The 21,679-nt window shown below is 44.0% G+C and overlaps 1 protein-coding gene across 16 annotated transcripts in view; it reads left to right on the forward strand.

Moving 5' to 3' along the window:
• myo18ab (myosin XVIIIAb) overlaps window positions 1–21,679 on the forward strand; it is a 272,295-nt gene that overhangs the window by 232,642 nt on the left and 17,974 nt on the right. For all 16 annotated transcript variants that reach the window (XM_041198064.1, XM_041198065.1, XM_041198052.1 and 13 more), the window contains 4 exons: window positions 541–657; window positions 3,218–3,301; window positions 11,462–11,599; window positions 21,392–21,577. In XM_041198064.1, the coding sequence (XP_041053998.1) occupies window positions 541–657; window positions 3,218–3,301; window positions 11,462–11,599; window positions 21,392–21,577 (525 nt within the window). The remainder of the gene's footprint in view (window positions 1–540; window positions 658–3,217; window positions 3,302–11,461; window positions 11,600–21,391; window positions 21,578–21,679) is intronic.

The following is a 21,679-nucleotide window of genomic DNA, read 5'->3' on the forward strand; positions in this document are numbered from 1 at the left end:
CTTAGATAACAGTGGTTATGTTTCAAAAGTAATCAGTTGGCTTTAACGTACTGTGATACATGATTATAAACAACAAAGTGCAAGCACTTCATAAAATGAGTCCTGTACACATTTGAATTCAGTAAGTCCATGTGGGTTTGCAGCCATAAATTCCCAGATTCTTAGTTTCCAACCTCAGTTATTCTTCCATAGTACTGAATGAAGTATGTGTTTCCCATATGGAAGCCAAAATTAGAGGGAGAATCTGCCTGAACTCTCACTCATCTTCTAAAGGCAGGTTTTTGAGTGGTGCTGATGGAGGAGCAAACAAAGTGCTATCTTCCCTCTGAACTATGGATGGTGAGTGAAGAGAAACAGGGATGGCGGGGGGGGGGGGCATGGGGGGAAGGAATGAGGAGCTTTCAGAGTTATAAAGTATGATTTTAAACTGCTTGATACCAGTATATATGACATTTTCTCCGCAGCAAAATAATGCAGCAGCGATGGTAAAATCATACAAATAGCTCAAACATCATTTGTGTCTGCATTTCCCTTTTATAGCTGGATGAGCAACTAAGTCGTCTACAACGTGAGAAAAATGAGCTACAGAGCCGTCTTGAGGAGGATCAAGAGGATATGAATGAACTCATGAAGAAACACAAAGCCCTAGTTTCCCAGGTAGGTAATGTATCTGTCATCTTGGAGGGGTGTGGCCATTAAAAGCCACACCCCTGCTTTTGCCCCCAATGCTCCTCCCCCCACTCTTCGACCTCCAGCCTGCCTTCACTCACTTGTGACCTAGGGTACCTCCATGATCCTGTTCCTCGGGTGAGTGCAGTGCTACCAGCAGCCACTGGCGCTGGTGATATGAGGAGGCTGGCAGCTCTCAGTGGACGGGACTTTAGTCACGAGAGACCTCAATCACTGGGAAGGCCTGCTCATAGTCACTTAAGTGCCTCGAGGGCAATTGATTCTGTTGGGCCTCCTCCACAGATCCTAAGGGGTTTCCCGCCAGTTCTCTGACCAGCAGGCAAGACCCCACCAGCCTGACGAAATCCCAGCCATGGAACCCACTCTTATGACACTGATGTTTGAATTTGTCATGCAAAGGAGCACAATTGAAAATCTTTGTAAAAAGTTAAATACATTTAGCCCATTAGTTAGCTAGTTTGCACAGCTAATTTAAAGTCCCCCTCTGAAATAAAGAATTCAGTGTTTTCAATGGATTTAATTGTGCATTTGATGAACATTGTAATACTCTGGTATTAAGAGATGACTATGATTGTTACCTTGTCACAGAAGGATGTTATTCAGCCCATCGAGTTCATGTCAGCTCACTGTAGGACAAATTAGTCAGTCCCATTCCCCCACTCTAGCCTTTTAACCCTGTTCATTTATTTTCTTCGTGCCCTCCAATTTCATTTTGAAATCATTGATTGTCTCTGCTTCCACCACTCTAGTGGGCAGCGAGTTCCAGGTCATTATCACTTGCTGTGTAAAAATGTTGTTCTTCACACCCCTTTGAATCTCTTGCCACAAACCTTAAATATATGTCCCCTAGTGCTTGGCAATCAGCAAATGGGAAGTTTTTCCTTATCTGCCTTATCCAAATCTGCCATAATCCTGCACATCTGTATCAGATCTCCCCTCAATCTTCTTTGTTGCAAAGAAACCAATCACAGCTGCCCCAAACTAACCTTGTAGCTAAAGTGCCCCATCTCTCAAACCATTCTGATAAATCTCCTCTGCATCCTTTCAAAGATCCTCTCATTTTTCCTGAAGTGTGAAGACCAGAACTGGATGCAGTATTCTAGATGTGGCCTGGCCAGACCTTTATAATGGTTCAGCACAACTTTCTTGCTTTTGTATTCAATACCCCTATTTATGAAGCTTAAAGTCCCATATACAGGTACCAGACCCTGTATCCGGGAAGCTCGGGAGTGGATGTGTGCTGGATACAGGGCTTTTCTGGATTTTGCATCTCCATTTGGAAATAAGCTGCAAGTATTTTCCCAATAACATCCTGCTTTACATTGAATTATTTTATACGGACAATTATACATTCCCTGACTTACTGGCATACCAGAAGTACCCCTCCATTGCCAACTTTAAGAAAACTAACAACGGTAAAAGATATGACTGACAGCAATGCCTGATCTGGTCCTACTGGATTTTGGGATGTTCGATAAGGGGTCTGGTACTGTACTTCACTAACCACTCTTTTGCTATCTTCTTCCACCTTCAAAGATTATGCACATGTAACTCCAGGTTCCTCAGTCCCTCTATGCTGTTTAGAACTATGCCAATTAGTTTATATTGCCTCTCCCTATCTATTCTACTAGAATACATCACCTCATACTTCTCTCACACTGTCACTTGTCTGCCCATTCTGCTAGTCTATCTATGTCTTGTTGCAGATGATTTGCATTATCCTCACAGTTTACCATGTTTCCAAGTTTGATACCATTGGTAAATTTTAAAATTTTATTCTGTACTCCAATATCTAAGTCATTTGTATGGCCAAAAAGCAGTGGTCCTAGCACTTACCCTTGAGAACCACCACTGTCTACCATCCTCCAGTCTGAAAAATAACCATTTTCCATGACTCACTGTTTTCTGTCATTAAACCAATTTTTTATCCAAGCTGACACTGATCATCCTATTCCACAAGCGTCAGTTTTGTTAACAAGCCTTTTATGTGGTACTTTGTCAAGCACTTTCTTAAAATCCATAGAGGCAACATCCATTGTATTCCCTTCATCAACCTTGTCTGTTACTTCATCAAAAACTTAATTAAGTTAGTCAAGCATGATCTGCCTCTTACAAATCTGTTCTGGTTATCTTTGGTTAATGCAAATCTCTCCAAGTATCTGTTAATTTTTTCTGTGATTATTATTTCTAAAACTTTGTAACCACTGAAATGAAACAAACTGGACTATTAGGTCTGTTCTTACACCCTTCCTTTAATAAGGGTGTCACATTTGTCACTCTCCATCCTCTGGCACCTCCTGTGTAGCTTTAAGTATGTAGTTTAAACCATTTTTAGTCATAAATGTATTTTTATTGGAGATGGAATCATAGAACCTTACAGCACAGAAGATGGCCATTCAGCTGTCGTGTCTGTGCCTGCTTTTTGAAGAGCTATCCAATTTTTAGTTGTACACCCCAGCCTTTCCCACATATCTCTGCAAATTAGTCCTTTTCAAGTACATAGTATTGAAACAAAGCAATTCTTTAGTCATCTAGGGACCTGGGCCAGATCAACGAACTACAGTCACAACTTGAAGAAGCCAGTAAGGAAAAACAAGAACTACAAGAGAAGGTATGTAATTTATTCCAGTGTCATATTACAATTGTTCACAGGCAACTATAATTAATAATAAAATAATTAAATATTGCATTGCTTTTGGAATTTTTGTACTGTCCATTGATAGATAATGTGATCCAGTGTAACAAATGGTGGGAATATTTTTGTCTGCATTAATGAATTATGATGGGCTGAGTGGCCTCTGTCACTTATATTGATCTTCAGAGCTGGAAGTGCGCTTTTGAAACCATGTGCCAAAGAAATTTCACTTCAGTTTGTTTTGAGGGGAAAATGCAACAGCAGCTATTTAACAGAGGAAACCTCACAGTTTTTGAAATCATAAACATATTCACCCTATTTCTATTCCCTGAAACTCTTAACTTGAATATTGCAAGAAAGAAAGGAGGGAGAAAGGGAGGGAAAGAAAAATAATAAATATATTTAATTTAGTTCAGCCTTCTTTTCCCTGAACTACTTTTATGACTTGACTGTGTTTCATGAGCTTTGTGAAACTCAAACTGAACACACTGACCAGAAACTGAACTGGACTAGCCATATAAATAAAAAACAAACACAGAATTACCTGGAAAAACTCAGCAGGTCTGGCAGCATCGGCGGAGAAGAAAAGAGTTGACGTTTCGAGTCCTCATGACCCTTCGACAGAACTTGAGTTCGAGTCCAAGAAAGAGTTGAAATATAAGCTGGTTTAAGGTGTGTGTGTGGGGGGTGGAGAGATAGAGAGAGAGAGGTGGGGGGGTGTGGTTGTAGGAACAAACAAGCAGTGATAGAAGCAGATCATCAAAAGATGTCAATGACAATAGTACAATAGAACACATAGGTGTTAAAGTTAAAGTTGGTGATATTATCTAAACGAATGTGCTAATTAAGAATGGATGGTAGAGCACTCAAGCTATAGCTCTAGTGGGTTTTTTTTATAATGGAAATAGATGGGAAAAGGAAAATCTTTATAATTTATTGGAAAAAAAAGGAATGGGGAAACAGAAAGGGGGTGGGGATGGGGGAGGGAGCTCACGACCTAAAGTTGTTGAATTCAATATTCAGTCCGGAAGGCTGTAAAGTCCCTAGTTGGAAGATGAGTTGTTGTTCCTCCAGTTTGCGTTGGGCTTCACTGGAACAATGCAGCAAGCCAAGGACAGACATGTGGGCAAGAGAGCAGGGTGGAGTGTTAAAATGGCAAGCGACAGGGAGGTTTGGGTCATTCTTGCGGACAGACCACAGGTGTTCTGCAAAGCGGTCGCCCAGTTTACGTATGGTCTCTCCAATGTAGAGGAGACCACATTGGGAGCAACGAATGCAGTAGACTAAGTTGGGGGAAATGCAAGTGAAATGCTGCTTCACTTGAAAGGAGTGTTTGGGTCCTTGGACGGTGAGGAGAGAGGAAGTGAAGGGGCAGGTGTTGCATCTTTTGCGTGGGCATGGGGTGGTGCCATAGGAGGGGGTTGAGGAGTAGGGGGTGATGGAGGAGTGGACCAGGGTGTCCAGGAGGGAGCGATCCCTACGGAATGCCGATAAGGGGGGTGAAGGGAAGATGTGTTTGGTGGTGGCATCATGCTGGAAATGGCGGAGGATGATCCTTTGAATTCGGAGGCTGGTGGGGTGATAAGTGAGGACAAGGGGGACCCTATCATGTTTCTGGGAGGGAGGAGAAGGCGTGAGGGCGGATGCGCGGGAGATGGGCCGGACACGGTTGAGGGCCCTGTCAACGACCGTGGGTGGAAAACCTCGGTTAAGGAAGAAGGACGACATGTCAGAGGAACTGTTTTTGAATGTAGCATCATCGGAACAGATGCGACGGAGGCGAAGGAACTGAGAGAATGGGATGGAGTCCTTACAGGAAGCGGAGTGTGAGGAGCTGTAGTCGAGATAGCTGTGGGAGTCGGTGGGTTTGTAATGGATATTGGTGGACAGTCTATCACCAGAGATTGAGACAAAGAGGTCAAGGAAGGGAAGGGAAGTGTCAGAGATGGACCACGTGAAAATGATGGAAGGGTGGAGATTGGAAGCAAAATTAATAAATTTTTCCAAGTCCCGACGAGAGCATGAAGCGGCACCGAAGTAATCATCGATGTACCGGAGGAAGAGTTGTGGAAGGGGGCCGGAGTAGGACTGCAACAAGGAACGTTCCACATACCCCATAAAGAGACAGGCATAGCTGGGGCCCATGCGGGTACCCAAAGCCACACCTTTTATTTGGAGGAAGTGAGAGGAGTTGAAGGAGAAATTGTTCAGCGTGAGAACAAGTTCATCCAGATGGAGGAGAGTAGTGGTGGATGGGGATTGTTAGAGCCTCTGTTCGAGGAAGAAGCTAAGGGCCCTCAGACCATCCTGGTGGGGGATGGAGGTGTAGAGGGATTGGACGTCCATGGTGAAGAGGAAGCGGTAGGGGCCAGGGAACTGGAAATTGTTGATGTGACGTAAGGTGTCAGAGGAATCACGGATGTAGGTGGGAAGGGACTGGACAAGGGGAGAGAGAAAGGAGTCAAGATAACGAGAAATGAGTTCTGTGGGGCAGGAGCAAGCTGAGACGATCGGTCTACCGGGGCAGTTCTGTTTGTGGATTTTGGGTAGGAGATAGAAGTGGGCCGTCCGAGGTTGGGCGACTATCAGGTTGGAAGCTGTGGGAGGAAGATCCCCAGAGGAGATGAGGTCAGTGACAGTCCTGGAAACAATGGCTTGATGTTCAGTGGTGGGGTCATGGTCCAGGGAGAGGTAGGAGGAAGTATCTGCGAGTTGACGCTCAGCCTCCGCGAGGTAGAGGTCAGTGCGCCAGACAACAACAGCACCACCACCCTTGTCAGCGGGTTTGATGACAATGTCAGGGTTGGACCTGAGAGAATGGAGTGCAGTAAGTTCAGAGAGAGACAGGTTAGAATGGGTGAGAGGAGCAGAGAAATTGAGACGACTAATGTCGCGCCGACAGTTCTCAATGAAAAGATCGAGAGAAGGTAAGAATCCAGAGGGAGGGGTCCAGGTGGAGGGAGAATATTGGAGATGGGTAAAAGGATCCGTTGAACTGGGAGAGGACTCCTGCCCAAAGAAGTGAGCCCGGAGACGAAGACGGCGGAAGAAGAGTTCAGTATCATGCCGAGCCCGAAATTCATTGAGGTGAGGGCGTAAGGGTATGAAACTAAGTCCTTTGCTGAGCACTGAACGTTCAGCATCGGAGAGGGGAAGGTCAGGGGGTACAGTGAATACACGGCTGGGGTTGGGATTGGAAGAAAGGGTGGGGACGGAGGGACAGGCAGGGGTGGAGGGTCCTAGATGGGTGTTGGTGTCGATGAGTTGTTGGAGCTTGCGTTCCTTAGCACTTGAGAGAAAGAGAAAAAATTTCTTGTTGAGGCGTCGGATGAGCCGAAGGATAAAATGAAACTGGGGGCACGCGCAGCTTTGAAAAATGGTACGGCGGTGCTGCTGGAGGGAGAGGTCGAGTGTGTTCATATGGCGGCGCATGGCACTGAGTGTGGATTTCAGAATGTGACGGGAACAGTAGTCCGAGAAACGTTTTACGTCCCGGAGATACCTGTAATCCTGGGTGGATTCGAAACATGAGGGCTGGAATTTCAGTTGAAATCCACGTGGGGTAAGTCGGAGACGGAGACAGTCACTGAGAAAGGAGATATGGCTGTGAAAGCGGGTTTTAGTAAACACCTTGTCAAACACTAGGAGGGAAATGGAAAGCAAGGAAGGTGAGCAAGACAACAGAGAGATACGGAAATCTTGTCGCAGAGAGGAACAGAACTTCTTCAAGGAGGTAGGCATTTCTTGAAGAGCAGTGGCAGTCAATTAAACACAGAGATAAAAACAAAAAAACTGTGGATGCTGGAAATCCAAAACAAAAACAGAATTACCTGGAAAAACTCAGCAGGTCTGGCAGCATCGGCGGAGAAGAAAAGAGTTGACGTTTCGAGTCCTCATGACCCTTCGACAGAACTTGAGTTCGAGTCCAAGAAAGAGTTGAAATATAAGCTGGTTTAAGGTGTGTGTGTGGGGGGCGGAGAGATAGAGAGAGAGAGAGGTGGAGGGGGGGGTGTGGTTGTAGGGACAAACAAGCAGTGATAGAAGCAGATCATCAAAAGATGTCAACGACAATAGTACAATAGAACACATAGGTGTTAAAGTTAAAGTTGGTGATATTATCTAAATGAATGTGCTAATTAAGAATGGATGGTAGGGCACTCAAGGTATAGCTCTAGTGGGGGGTTTTTTTTATAATGGAAATAGGTGGGAAAAGGAAAATCTTTATAATTTATTGGAAAAAAAAGGAATGGGGAAACAGAAAGGGGGTGGGGATGGGGGAGGGAGCTCACGACCTAAAGTTGTTGAATTCAATATTCAGTCCGGAAGGCTGTAAAGTCCCCATATAAATACGTGGCTAGAAGAGCAGGTCAGAGGCTAGGAATCGTACGACGAGTAACAAGCCTCCTGACTCCCCATCTACAAGGCACAAGTCAGGAATGTGATGGAATACTCCCCACTTGCCTGGATGAGTGCAGTTCCTATAACACTGAAGAATTTGGACACCATCCAGTACAAAGTCTGCTTGATTGACACCACATCCACAAATGTTCACTCCCTCCACCACCAATGCACAGTAGCAGCAGTATATACCATCTACAAGATGCACTGCAGGAATTCACCAAGGCTCCTTAGACAGTACCTTCCAGACCCACTACCACCGAGAAGGATAAGGGCAGCAGATAGATGGGAACACCACCACCTGGAAGTTCCCCTCCAAGTCACTCACCATCCCAACTTGGAAATATATCGCCGTTCCTTCACTGTTGCTGGGTCAAAATCCTGGAACACTCTTCCTAACAGCCCTGTGGGTTTATCTACACCACATGGACTGCAACGGTTCAAAAAGGCAGCTCACCACCAGCTTCTCAAGGGCAACTGGGGATGGGCAATAAATGCTGGCCCTGCCAGCGAAGCCCACATTCCATGAATGAATAAAAAAAACACTACTCAAATACTCAAAACACTGCTCTGATTGCGGCACTGTGTAATTTCAAGATGACATTATAAAATGGGGCTGTTTCACAAAGAGGAGTTGACACTGTCAAATTTTGGCTTTATGTCACAGTGTAACTGGGGCTGACCATAAGGCGTAGGAGCAGAAGTAGACCATTCGGCTCATCAAGTCTGCTCTGCCATTCAATGAGATCATGGCTGATCTGATAATCTTCAACTCCACTCTCCTGCCTTTTCCCCATAGCCCTTGATTCTCTTACTGATTGAAAATCTGTCTATCTCCACCTTGAATATACTTAATGACCCAGCTTGTACAGCCCTCTGTGGTAAAGAATTCCACAGATTAACTATCCTCTGAGAGAAGAAATTCCTCCTCATCTCTGTTTTAAATGGGTGACCCCTTACCCTGAGATTATGCCCTCTGGTCCTAGACTTTCCCACAAAGGGAAACAACCTCTCAGCATCTGCCCTGTCAAGCCCCCTAAGAATCTTATATGTTTCAATAAAGTCATCTTTCATTCTTTTAAACTTCAATGAGTAGATGCCCAACCTACTCAACCTCTCCTCATAAGAAAATCCCTCCATACCCAGAATCAACCTAGTGAACCTTCTTTGGACTGCCTCCAATGCCAGTAGATTTCCCCTTAGATAAGGGGACCAAAACTGTTCACAGTATTCAAGGTGTGGCCTAACTAGTACCTTGAATAGTTTTAGCAAGACTTCCCTATTTTTATATTCCATTCCCTTGAAATAAAGGCCAACATTCCATTTGCCATCCCTATTACCTGTTGAACTTGTATGTTAGATTTTTGGGATTCATGCACAAAGACTCCCAAATCCCTCTGCGCTGCAGCATAGTGCAGTCTTTCACCATTTAAATAATATTTAACTCCTCTATTCTTCCTGCCAAAGTACATAACCTCACATTTTCCCACATATTTTATCTGCCACTTTTTTGCCCACTCACTTAACCTGTCTATATCCCTCTGTAGACTCCTTGTGTAATCCTCACTACTTGCCTTCCCACCTATTTTTGTATCATCTGCAAATTTGGCGAAAGTATATTCACTTCCCTCATCTAAGTCATGAATATACATTGTAAATAATTGAGGCCCCAGCACTGATCCCTGTGGCACTCCATTAGTCACAGGTTGCCATTCTGAAAATGCCCCCCTTATCTCAACTCTCTGTCTTCTATTAGTTAGCCAATCCTCTATCCATGCTAATATACTACCCCCAACACCATGCACTCATATCTTATTGAGTAGCCTTACGTGCGGTACCTTATCAAACGCCTTTTGGAAATCCAAATAGATTACATCTACTGGTTCCCCATTAACTATCCTGCTAGTTACCTTCTCAAAGAATTCTAATAAATTTGTCAGGCATGATTTCTCCTCCATGAAGCCATGCTGACTCTGCTTGATTAGATTATGTAATTCTAAATGCTCTGCTGTTACACCCTTTATAATAGACTCTAACATTTTCCCAATGACAGATGTTAAACTAATTGGCCTATAGTTTCCTGTTTTTTGGCTCCATCCCTTTTTGAATAAGGGTGTTACATTGGCAGTTTTCCAATCCTCTGGAATATTTAGATTCTGGAAGATTACTATCAGTGCATCCACTATCTCTGTAGCTACTTTCTTTAATATCCTAGGATGAAACCCATCAGTTCTAGGGAATTTATCGGCCTTTAACCCCATTATTTTCACTAGTACTTTTTCTCTAGTGATGATTATTGTATTTATCTCCTCCCCCTCTTGCCTCTTGATTACTTAGTATTGGAATGCTATTAGTGTCTTCCTGCATGAAGACTGAAGCAAATATTTATTCAACTCCTCTGCCATTTCCTGGTTCCCCTTTATTATTTTCCCAGCCTCATTTGGTCTCTCTGTTTTATATATATTTAAAGAAGCTCTTACTGTCCGTTTCTTTATTACTTGCTAGTTTATCCTCAAAGTTTAGTTTCTCCTTTTTTTGGTCATCTTTTGTTTGTTTTTAAAACTTTTCCAATCCACTGGCTTACCACTAATCTTTGCCACATTGTATGTCTTTTCTTTTAGTTTGATACTATCCTTAACTTCTTTGGTTAACCATGGTTGGTTTTTCCCCTTCCTTGAATCCTTCTTCCTCACTGGGATATATATTTGTTGTGAGTCATGAACTATTTTCTTAAATGTCTGCCACTGTTCATCAATCGCTTTTTCTGCTCAAATCCTATCCCAGTCCACTCCAGCCAACCCTACCCTCATTCCTTTGTAACTACCCTTATTTAAGTTTCCAACCCAAGTTTCTCACTCTCAAGCTGAATGCTAAATTCTACCATATTATGGTCACTGTTTCCTAGGGTATCTTTTAGTCTGAGATCATTTATTAATCCTGCCTCATTACACACTATCAGATCCAATATAGCTTGAAACCTTGTTGGATCAACAACATATTGTTCTACGAAACTGTCCTGAATACACCCTATGAATTCTTGCTCGTGAATATCTCTGCCACTTTGATATTCTGCTATTCTTCATTCGTAGGTCTTTTGTGCATTGCTAGTAAATTTTTTTTTGAGGAAGCACAGTTTTATTGAAGGGATCATTCACCCATTAAGTGTGGAGCAGTAGATTTTATTTTATCATTTGTCACAAAATCATTATGAAGAAAGACACTTTTTGGGTATAGCAACAAAGCTACAAAAATGTTGTTTTATTTAATCCATCTTTATTATTCATTTCTGGGACAAGAGTGATGTGGGTAAGGTCACATTTATTTCCCATCTCTAGCTGCTGCTGGAGTTGCAGTTTTTGTGGTGTTCCAGGATTCTGACTTGGCATTAGTGAAGCAATGGAGATGGGTGTCCAAGTCAAGCTGGTGTATGATTTAGACTTCTCGCAACTACTTGTTGTTCCTGGTGGTAGAAGCCTCAGGGAAGGGAAGTGCTGTCAGATTAACCTTGTTGAGTTGTTGCAAAGCATCCTATAGATTGTACATAAAGCAGCTACAATGCTCTGTGGGTGGAGAAGATGGATATTGCATCTACTGGCAGCAACACTGTTCTTATTAATTTTACTGTTTGGCCAGAGAAATATATTTTATGCTGTTTGCCCCTCATACTGCATTCAGGTTTTATTTTATATGGCTTATTTTACATGCTGATATTCTCATTTTCTATGCAACTTTCTCCAGTTACAAGGCCTGCAGAATCAGCTAGAGTTCACAGAACAGTCCATGGTAGATAAATCCTTGGTGAGCAGGCAAGAAGCCAAGATTCGTGAACTTGAAACTAAACTGGAATTTGAGAAGACCCAGGTCAAACGCCTTGAGGTATGCATTTGCAAATTAAAATCTCACTCAAGATTTGTTTGCATTCCGTGGTATTGAGGAAACAAGCTTCCTCAGACTGTTTACTTAGTGACGATAATTAATAACTTCATGTTCTATCTAATTCATGCTAGTTAAATGTTGCACTTCACCTTAGTAAATTCTGGTGGCAGAATTTAATTTCTAACTTTCATGCTAATCATATGCAAAAACAAATAGAAAATGATTTTTTTTTACTTTTAATTTTGTTGCAATAATAATTGTATGGTGGGAGTGAGAGAACCAAGTCAAAGCCTACGTGTACAAATGAGGATTTAAACTGTTACACTCTAACTGAAGAGGGTAAAAACCAGGAAGACTGGCAAGAAAGTTATTGGAGAAATAGAGCATGGAAGTGTTAATGCAGTGAATTGGCATTCCTGCAATGAGGAGGAGAGTTTAGAGGGAGGCGGTGGCGTAGATACCCAGGGTAATTCTCCGGGAACCCAGTTTCAAATCCCACCACAGCAAATGGTGAAATTTGAATTCGATGAAAAACCTGGAATTAAAAGTCTAATGATGACCATTGTCGTTTGTTGGAAAAACCTATCAAGTTCACTGAAGTCCTTTAAGGAAGGAAATTTGCTGTCCTTACCTAGTCTGGCCTACATGTGACTCTAGACCCACAGCAATGTAATTGATTCTTAAATGCCACTCAGTTTTCCAAGGCAATTAGGGATGGTCAATAAATGCTGGCCAAACCAGCGACACCCACGTCCCATGAATGAATGAAAAAAGACAGAGATGGGGAGGTGTGTTAGAGGTGAAAGGTGGTAGTCTTGTTAAGGGATTGGACTTGGGAGAGGAAACTGATCCTGGGTTCGAGCAGCTTTGTGCTTCTGACCTGAGGTGGAAGCTGGGGAGGTTGATGGAACTGAAAGTGGCAAAACATAAATGTTTCTATGAGCTCAAGTTAAATGGCAGAGTTTTGCCTAAGCTGAACCAAAGTAAGCTATGCAAATCTTAATGTTAGAGAGGACTTAATGTTAGAGAGTGCAGCCATACCATCAGACTTGAAAGAGGAAGTATTAAGATAGAAATGTGTGTTGTCAGTGCACCTGATCCCATGCTCCTGATGGCATTGCCAACTGGAAGCACATAAATGAAGAAGTGATGGAACCATGGATCATGCCCTGAGGTTGAATAGAGGCAATCAAGCACAATGTGGTACAGTTTTGAAGATAATTTAATATCTATTGCAGAGCAGATACAAGTGAAATCACGAGAAAGTAATGCCATGGAAAAGGAATGTTTGTGAGTGGTGAAATATTGAGAGAGAAAAGAAGAATTGAACTGAGTTATGTGGCAGTTGTACAGAATCACAGTTCTGTTATGATTTTGCTTCTGTACTCGTTGCTTAACTCCATCCACACTGGGATTGCGAAACTAGATACAGACTTTTTCAATAATAAAATTTGGTAGTATGAAACAAGTAGGGATAATAGAGGCAAAAAAGATTATCTGTATTCAAAAATGAGGCTGAATAATATTAGAAAGTGTAGCAGTGGGACGGGCCGATTGAACGCATGGGACAGAATTTTCCTTGTTGGCTTCAGGACAAAGGAAAATAGTAGTGAAAGTGAGCAGTGGTGCCTTAGAGTGTGAGACGGGGAGTTAGTAGTAGGAAACAACAAAATGGCAGACTTTGAACAATTATTTTGTATCTGCCTTAACAGTATAAGACACAAAAATCATCACAAGAATAGTAGAAACGCAGGGGGCCAAAGGGAGGGAGGAACTTGCAACAATCACGATCATTAGAGAAAAAGTACTCAAAAATAATGGGACTATAGGTTGACAAGGCTCCTGGACTTGATGATCTGCATCCTAGAGTCTTAAAGGAAGTGGCTGCAGAAAGAGTGGATTCATTGGTTGTAATCTTCCAAAGTTCCCTAGATTCTGGAACGTCTCAGTGAATTGGAAAACTGCAAATATAACTTCGCTATTCAAGAAAGGAGGGAGACAGAAAGCAGGAAACTATAGGCCGGTTAGTCTTACATGTGCATTGGGAAAATGCTGGAATCTATTATTGAGGAAGTAGAGCAAGACATTTGGAAAATCACAATAATATCGGGAAGAATTAACATGGTTTTGTGAAAGGGAACTTGTGTTTGACAAATGTATTAGTGTTCTTTAAGGATGTAAGAAGCAAGGTGGATAAAGAGGAACCAGTAAATGTAGTGAATTTCTATAAACCATTCAATAAGGTGCCACATAAAAGTGCACAAGATAAGTGCTCGTTGTATGGGGCTGATATATCAGCATGGATTGAGGATTAACCAACTAACAGGAAACAGAGTCAGGATAAATGGGTTATTTTGAGGTTGGCAAACTGTAATAAGTGGAGTGCCACAGGCATCAGTGCTGGGGTTTCTATTATTTACTATCTATATTAATGACTTGGATGAAGGGACCAACTCCATTGTAGCCAAATTTTCTCATGCTAGAAAGATAGGTATAAAGCAAGTTGTGAGGAGGGTTCAAAAATTCTACAAAAGAATGTAGATAGGTTAAGTAAGTGGGCAGAAATTTGGTAGATGGAGTATAATGTGGGAAACTGAGAGGCTGTCCAGTTTGGCAAGAATAATAAAAAAGCAGAATATTATTTAAGAGAGACTGCATAATGCTGCTGCACAGAGGGATCTGGGTGTCCTTGTACATGAATCACAAAAAGGTAGCATACAAGTACACCAAGTAATAAGGAAGGCAAATGGGATGTTGGCCCTTTTTGCAAGGGGGATGGAGTATAAAAGCAGGGAAGTCTTGCTCAAAATCTACAGGGCATTGGTGAGACCCCACTTGGAGTACTGCATAAAGTTTTGGTCTCCTTAGTTAAGGAGATATATATTGGCATTGGAAGCCGTTCAGAGAAGATTTACTAGGCTGATTCCTGGGATGAAGGTGTCATCTTATGAGGAAAGGTTGAGTAGGTTGGACCTGTAGTCACTGGAGTTTAGAAGAATGAGAGGTAATCTTATTGTAACATACAATATTCTAAGAGGGCTTGACAGGGTAGATGTTCAGAGGATGTTTTCTCTCGTGGGGGAATCTAGAACTAGTGGCCACAGATTAAAAATAAAGGGTCTCCCATTTTAAGATTGAGATGAGGAATTCCTTCTCTCGGAGGGTTGTTAGTCTTTGAAATTCTCTTCCACAAAGTGGTGAAGGCTGGGTCATTGAATATATTCAAGGCTGAGTTAGATTTTTGATGTAATGGGGGCCAGGCAGTAAAGTGGCGTTAAGGCTACAATCTAACCAGCCATGACCTTATTGAAAGTTGGAGCGAGCTTGATGGACCAAATGATCTACTACTCCTTCTGTTTCTTATGATCTTATGACCCCATCGGCATGCTCAAATGGAGGTCAGAAGCCCGCAATGTACTCACCTGTAATTTTCCCGAAAATTGGCCAACTACTGGCCAGAGGGTGGGCTCTCCGTCCAATTAAAGATGACAGATGACTCCTGGAGGGCTAATATGAGGCCCTGCGGCTTGGAAGCAGCAGCAAGATGCCACTGCAGTCAAGTGAGGGAAAGGACACCCCGAAATGGAGGCTCCCTCACACCAGCTTCTTTAACTTTAAAATGAAAAAATAGATCCAGCAACTGGGCCCCCATTGTAGGAGGAAACTCCTTCACAGGGTGGCCTAGGGCTGCAGCTGAGCCCAGGCAGGCAAGACAATTTCTAAGCCTGCCTAGTATACTGCCACCCTCCCTGGTATGCCACTGTAGATCACATCCAGCAGCTGCACTGCCCCTTGCTGCCTGTAGGGACCTGGAAGCTGATGGTAAAATCTCAGTCAGCTTCCAACAATTGTCCTTAAGTGGCTTTTATGTTGTCATTAAAGGACAGATTTTATTTTCTTCAGTAATGAGTGAGTGCATATGTCTCAGGATAATGTACCCACATTTGCATATAAAATATTGCCCTTCCAATATAATATACTTGCATGAAAACAAAAAAACTGCGAATGCTGGAAATCCAAAACAAAAACAGAATTACCTGGAAAAACTCAGCAGGTCTGGCAGCATCAGCGGAGAAGAAAAGAGTTGACGTTTCGAGTCCTCATGACCCTTCGACAGAACTTGAGTTCGAGTCCAAGAAAGAGTTGAAATATAAGCTGGTTTAAGGTGTGTGGGGGGGGGGCGGAGAGAAAAAGAGAGAAAGAAGTGGAGGGGGGGTGTGGTTGTAGGGACAAACAAGCAGTGATAGAAGCAGATCATCAAAAGATGTCAACAACAATAGAACAAAAGAACACAGGTGTTAAAGTTGGTGATATTATCTAAACGAATGTGCTAATTAAGAATGGATGGTCGGGAATTCAAGGTATAGCTCTAGTGGGGGTGGGGAGAGCATAAAAGATTTTAAGATATTTAAAAATAATGGAAATAGGTGGGAAAAGAAAAATCTATATAATTTATTGGAAAAAAAAGGAAGGGGGAAACAGAAAGGGGGTGGGGATGGGGGAGGGAGCTCACGACCTAAAGTTGTTGAATTCAATATTCAGTCCGGAAGGCTGTAAAGTGCCTAGTCGGAAGATGAGGTGTTGTTCCTCCAGTTTGCGTTGGGCTTCACTGGAACAATGCAGCAAGCCAAGGACAGACATGTGGGCAAGAGAGCAGGGTGGAGTGTTAAAATGGCAAGCGACAGGGAGGTTTGGGTCATTCTTGCGGACAGACCGCAGATGTTCTGCAAAGCAGTCACCCAGTTTACGTTTGGTCTCTCCAATGTAGAGGAGACCACATTGGGAGCAACGAATGCAGTAGACTAAGTTGGGGGAAATGCAAGTGAAATGCTGCTTCACTTGAAAGGAGTGTTTGGGCCCTTGGACGGTGAGGAGAGAGGAAGTGAAGGGGCAGGTGTTGCATCTTTTGCGTGGGCATGGGGTGGTGCCATAGGAGGGGATTGAGGAGTAGGGGGTGATGGAGGAGTGGACCAGGGTGTCCCAGAGGGAGTGATCCCTACGGAATGCCGATGGGGGGGTGAAGGGAAGATGTGTTTTGTGGTGGCATCATGCTGGAGTTGGCGGAAATGGCGGAGGATGATCCTTTGAATACGGAGGCTGGTGGGGTGATAAGTTAGGACAAGGGGGACCCTATCATGTTTCTGGGAGGGAGGAGAAGGCGTGAGGGCGGATGCGCGGGAGATGGGCCGGACACGGTTGAGGGCCCAGTCAACGACCGTGGGTGGAAAACATCGGTTAAGGAAGAAGGAGGACATGTCAGAGGAACTGTTTTTGAAGGTGGCATCATCGGAACAGATGCGACGGAGGCGAAGGAACTGAGAGAATGGGATGGAGTCCTTACAGCAAGCGGGGTGTGAGGAGCTGTAGTCGAGGTAGCTGTGGGAGTCGGTGGGTTTGTAATGGATATTGGTGGACAGTCTATCACCAGAGATTGAGACAGAGAGGTCAAGGAAGGGAAGGGAAGTGTCAGAGATGGACCACATGAAAATGATGGAAGGGTGGAGATTGGAAGCAAAATTAATAAATTTTTCCAAGTCCCGACGAGAGCATGAAGCGGCACCGAAGTAATCATCGATGTACCGGAGAAAGAGTTGTGGAAGGGGGCCGGAGTAGGACTGCAACAAGGAATGTTCCACATACCCCATAAAGAGACAGGCATAGCTGGGGCCCATGCGGGTACCCATAGCCACACCTTTTATTTGGAGGAAGTGAGAGGAGTTGAAGGAGAAATTGTTCAGCGTGAGAACAAGTTCATCCAGACGGAGGAGAGTAGTGGTGGATGGGGATTGTTCGAGCCTCTGTTCGAGGAAGAAGCTAAGGGCCCTCAGACCATCCTGGTGGGGGATGGAGGTGTAGAGGGATTGGACGTCCATGGTGAAGAGGAAGCGGTTGGGGCCAGGGAACTGGAAATTGTTGATGTGACGTAAGGTGTCAGAGGAATCACGGATGTAGGTGGGAAGGGACTGGACAAGGGGAGAGAGAAGGGAGTCAAGATAACGAGAAATGAGTTCTGTGGGGCAGGAGCAAGCTGAGACGATCGGTCTACCGGGGCAGTTCTGTTTGTGGATTTTGGGTAGGAGATAGAAGTGGGCCGTCCGAGGTTGGGCGACTATCAGGTTGGAAGCTGTGGGAGGAAGATCCCCAGAGGAGATGAGGTCAGTGACAGTCCTGGAAACAATGGCTTGATGTTCAGTGGTGGGGTCATGGTCCAGGGAGAGGTAGGAGGAAGTGTCTGCGAGTTGACGCTCAGCCTCCGCGAGGTAGAGGTCAGTGCGCCAGACAACAACAGCACCACCCTTGTCAGCGGGTTTGATGACAATGTCAGGGTTGGACCTGAGAGAATGGAGTGCAGTAAGTTCAGAGAGAGACAGAATGGGTGAGAGGAGCAGAGAAATTGAGACGACTAATGTCGTGGAGGCTGAGCGTCAACTCGCAGACACTTCCTCCTACCTCTCCCTGGACCATGACCCCACCACTGAACATCAAGCCATTGTTTCCAGGACTGTCACTGACCTCATCTCCTCTGGGGATCTTCCTCCCACAGCTTCCAACCTGATAGTCGCCCAACCTCGGATGGCTCGCTTCTATCTCCTACCCAAAATCCACAAACAGAGCTGCCCCGGTAGACCGATCGTCTCGGCTTGCTCCTGCCCCACAGAACTCATTAGTCGTTATCTTGACTCCCTTCTCTCTCCCCTTGTCCAGTCCCTTCCCACCTACATCCGTGATTCCTCTGACACCTTACGTCACATCAACAATTTCCAGTTCCCTGGCCCCAACCGCTTCCTCTTCACCATGGACGTCCAATCCCTCTACACCTCCATCCCCCACCAGGATGGTCTGAGGGCCCTTAGCTTGTTCCTCGAACAGAGGCCCGAGCAATCCCCATCCACCACTACTCTCCTCCGTCTGGCTGAACTTGTTCTCACGCTGAACAATTTCTCCTTTAACTCCTCTCACTTCCTCCAAATAAAAGGTGTGGCTATGGGTACCTGCATGGGCCCCAGCTATGCCTGTCTCTTTATGGGGTATGTGGAACATTCCTTGTTGCAATCCTACTCCGGCCCCCTTCCACAACTCTTTCTCCGGTACATCGATGATTACTTTGGTGCCGCTTCATGCTCTCGTCGGGACTTGGAAAAATTTATTAATTTTGCTTCCAATCTCCACCCCTCCATCATTTTCACATGGTCCATCTCTGACACTTCCCTTCCCTTCCTTGACCTCTCTGTCTCAATCTCTGGTGATAGACTGTCCACCAATATCCATTACAAACCCACCGACTCCCACAGCTACCTCGACTACAGCTCCTCACACCCCGCTTGCTGTAAGGACTCCATCCCATTCTCTCAGTTCCTTCGCCTCCGTCGCATCTGTTCCAATGATGCCACCTTCAAAAACAGTTCCTCTGACATGTCGTCCTTTTTCCTTAACCGAGGTTTTCCACCCACGGTCGTTGACAGGGCCCTCAACCGTGTCCGGCCCATCTCCCGCGCATCCACCCTCACGCCTTCTCCTCCCTCCCAGAAACATGATAGGGTCCCCCTTGTCCTAACTTATCACCCCACCAGCCTCCGTATTCAAAGGATCATCCTCCGCCATTTCCACCAACTCCAGCATGATGCCACCACCAAACACATCTTCCCTTCACCCCCCCATCGGCATTCTGTAGGGATCGCTCCCTCCGAGACACCCTGGTCCACTCCTCCATCCCCTAGTCCTCAACCCCCTCCTATGGCACCACCCCATGCCCACGCAAAAGATGCAACACCTGCCCCTTCACTTCCTCTCTCCTCACCGTCCAAGGGCCCAAACACTCCTTTCAAGTGAAGCAGCATTTCACTTGCATTTCCCCCAACTTAGTCTACTGCATTCGTTGCTCCCAGTGTGGTCGTCTCTACATTGGAGAGATCAAACGTAAACTGGGCGACCGCTTTGCAAAACACCTGCGGTCTGTCCGCAAGAATGACCCAAACCTCCCTGTCGCTTGCCATTTTAACACTCCACCCTGCTCTCTTGCCCACATGTCTGTCCTTGGCTTGCTGCATTGTTCCAGTGAAGCCCAACGCAAACTGGAGGAACAACACCTCATCTTCCGACTAGGCACTTTACAGCCTTCCGGACTGAATATTGAATTCAACAACTTTAGGTCGTGAGCTCCCTCCCCCATCCCCACCCCCTTTCTGTTTCCCCCTTCCTTTTTTTTCTAATAAATTATATAGATTTTTCTTTTCCCACCTATTTCCATTATTTTTAAATATCTTAAAATCTTTTATGCTGTCCCCACCCCCACCAGAGCTATACCTTGAGTGCCCTACCATCCATTCTTAATTAGCACATTCGTTTAGATAATATCACCAACTTTAACACCTGTGTTCTTTTGTTCTATTGTTGTTGACATCTTTTGATGATCTGCTTCTATCACTGCTTGTTTGTCCCTACAACCACACCCCCCCCTCCACTTCTTTCTCTCTCTCTCTCTCCGCCCCTCCCACACACCTTAAACCAGCTTATATTTCAACTCTTTCTTGGACTCGAACTCAAGTTCTGTCGAAGGGTCATGAGGACTCGAAACGTCAACTCTTTTCTTCTCCGCTAATATACTTGCAGTTTGTTTGGTTGATGGTCCTTTTTAATGATTTATTTTTCCTGAATCACATTAGTAATTACTTCATACAAGTGAGATTTTATTCTAACAAGGTCACGTTAATTATTGTTGATCAAGCCTTTATGTTTTAAAACATGAGAAAACAGACCGTCCATAAGATGTATTTGCTGTTTATGCACTGGATATAGTAATTATTCAAAAACAATCAAAAAGTGTCACTTATTCAAATGGAGAAAGAACGTTATTATGTCAAAGTTAGTCACATATTCACCCTTATGGTCCAATGTTAATATTGTTTCCGGAGTGCAGGATAGATATAGGACAGGTTTTTCCAACCCCGCCCGCTGGATTGTCCGGTCCCGCCAAAAGTCTGGGGACTTTAGGCTGGGCTGCCAAATCTCTCACAGCTGACCCTGCCACAACAGGGCCAGAAAGTCCCAGCCATGGTTAACAAACTAGCTTACGTCAGCAAAGAAGTATAAGCCCCACCATTAAATATTTTTCGGAGTTGCTGACTTCAAATGGATTAGTGTAGTGTTAATTCCTACAGATCATTATGTTCCAGGTTCACCTGATGTATTTCAGTGTACATTAAGTGATTTGGCATATATCTGGAAAATATGATACCACTGTTTTTATATGCAAGTTCTTTCTCCCCTGAACAATTTCAGCTTATGCATTACTACTGCCCTTAAGCAGTTCTAGTCTAGTGGAAGAAAAATCAACTAATTTTCCATGGAATTGGAAACTGCTGTTATCAGTGTTTGCAATTATCAGGAATTCCCCTTTCTATTTTCTGATAATCTTCATTACAGAATGTGTACACCTGAAAGCCAAGGTAGGATAGGATTATGTTTATCCGTTTTCCATTTTCCAGAATACTCTTGTCTAGGTTCATGCCCAGCATTACCACTCAGAAATAGGTGGCAAAATGAAACTGGCTAAACTTAATTTGCATGTGCAATGAGATTTTCCTTCATCTTAACCAGGAAAATAAAATTCCTGAAAGTTTGAATGAAGATAAGAATGATTTGCATTCATACTAGAATAGTTTTCATGCCAGTATGTTGCATAAATGAATTTGATTTTACTCACAGTTTGAATTATGTTCAAAAACATGAAAAGTTGCTAATTGTACCTCTATTAGTAGTCGTCGTTCACTGTGTTTCACTGTTGTTGCATAGACCCTAGTTAGTCGTCTCAAGGAAAACCTGGAAAAACTGGGAGAAGAGAGAGATCAGAGGGCAGCTGCTGAAAATCGAGAGAAGGAGCAAAATAAGCGACTGCAGCGGCAGCACAGGGATGTAAAGGAGGAAATGGGAGAACTTAGCAAGAAGGAAGCTGAAGCCAGCCGCAAAAAACATGAGCTGGTAAGTGAACATCTATTAATCTTTGATATGAGAACTGCTCATTTTTTCATGTTCTTCACTTAATACTGGAAAGGAGTGTAAATAATTCTGTATTTATGCAAA

This window comes from Carcharodon carcharias, chromosome 10, assembly GCF_017639515.1.
Source record: "Carcharodon carcharias isolate sCarCar2 chromosome 10, sCarCar2.pri, whole genome shotgun sequence".
Classification (NCBI taxonomy): Eukaryota; Metazoa; Chordata; class Chondrichthyes; order Lamniformes; family Lamnidae; genus Carcharodon; species Carcharodon carcharias.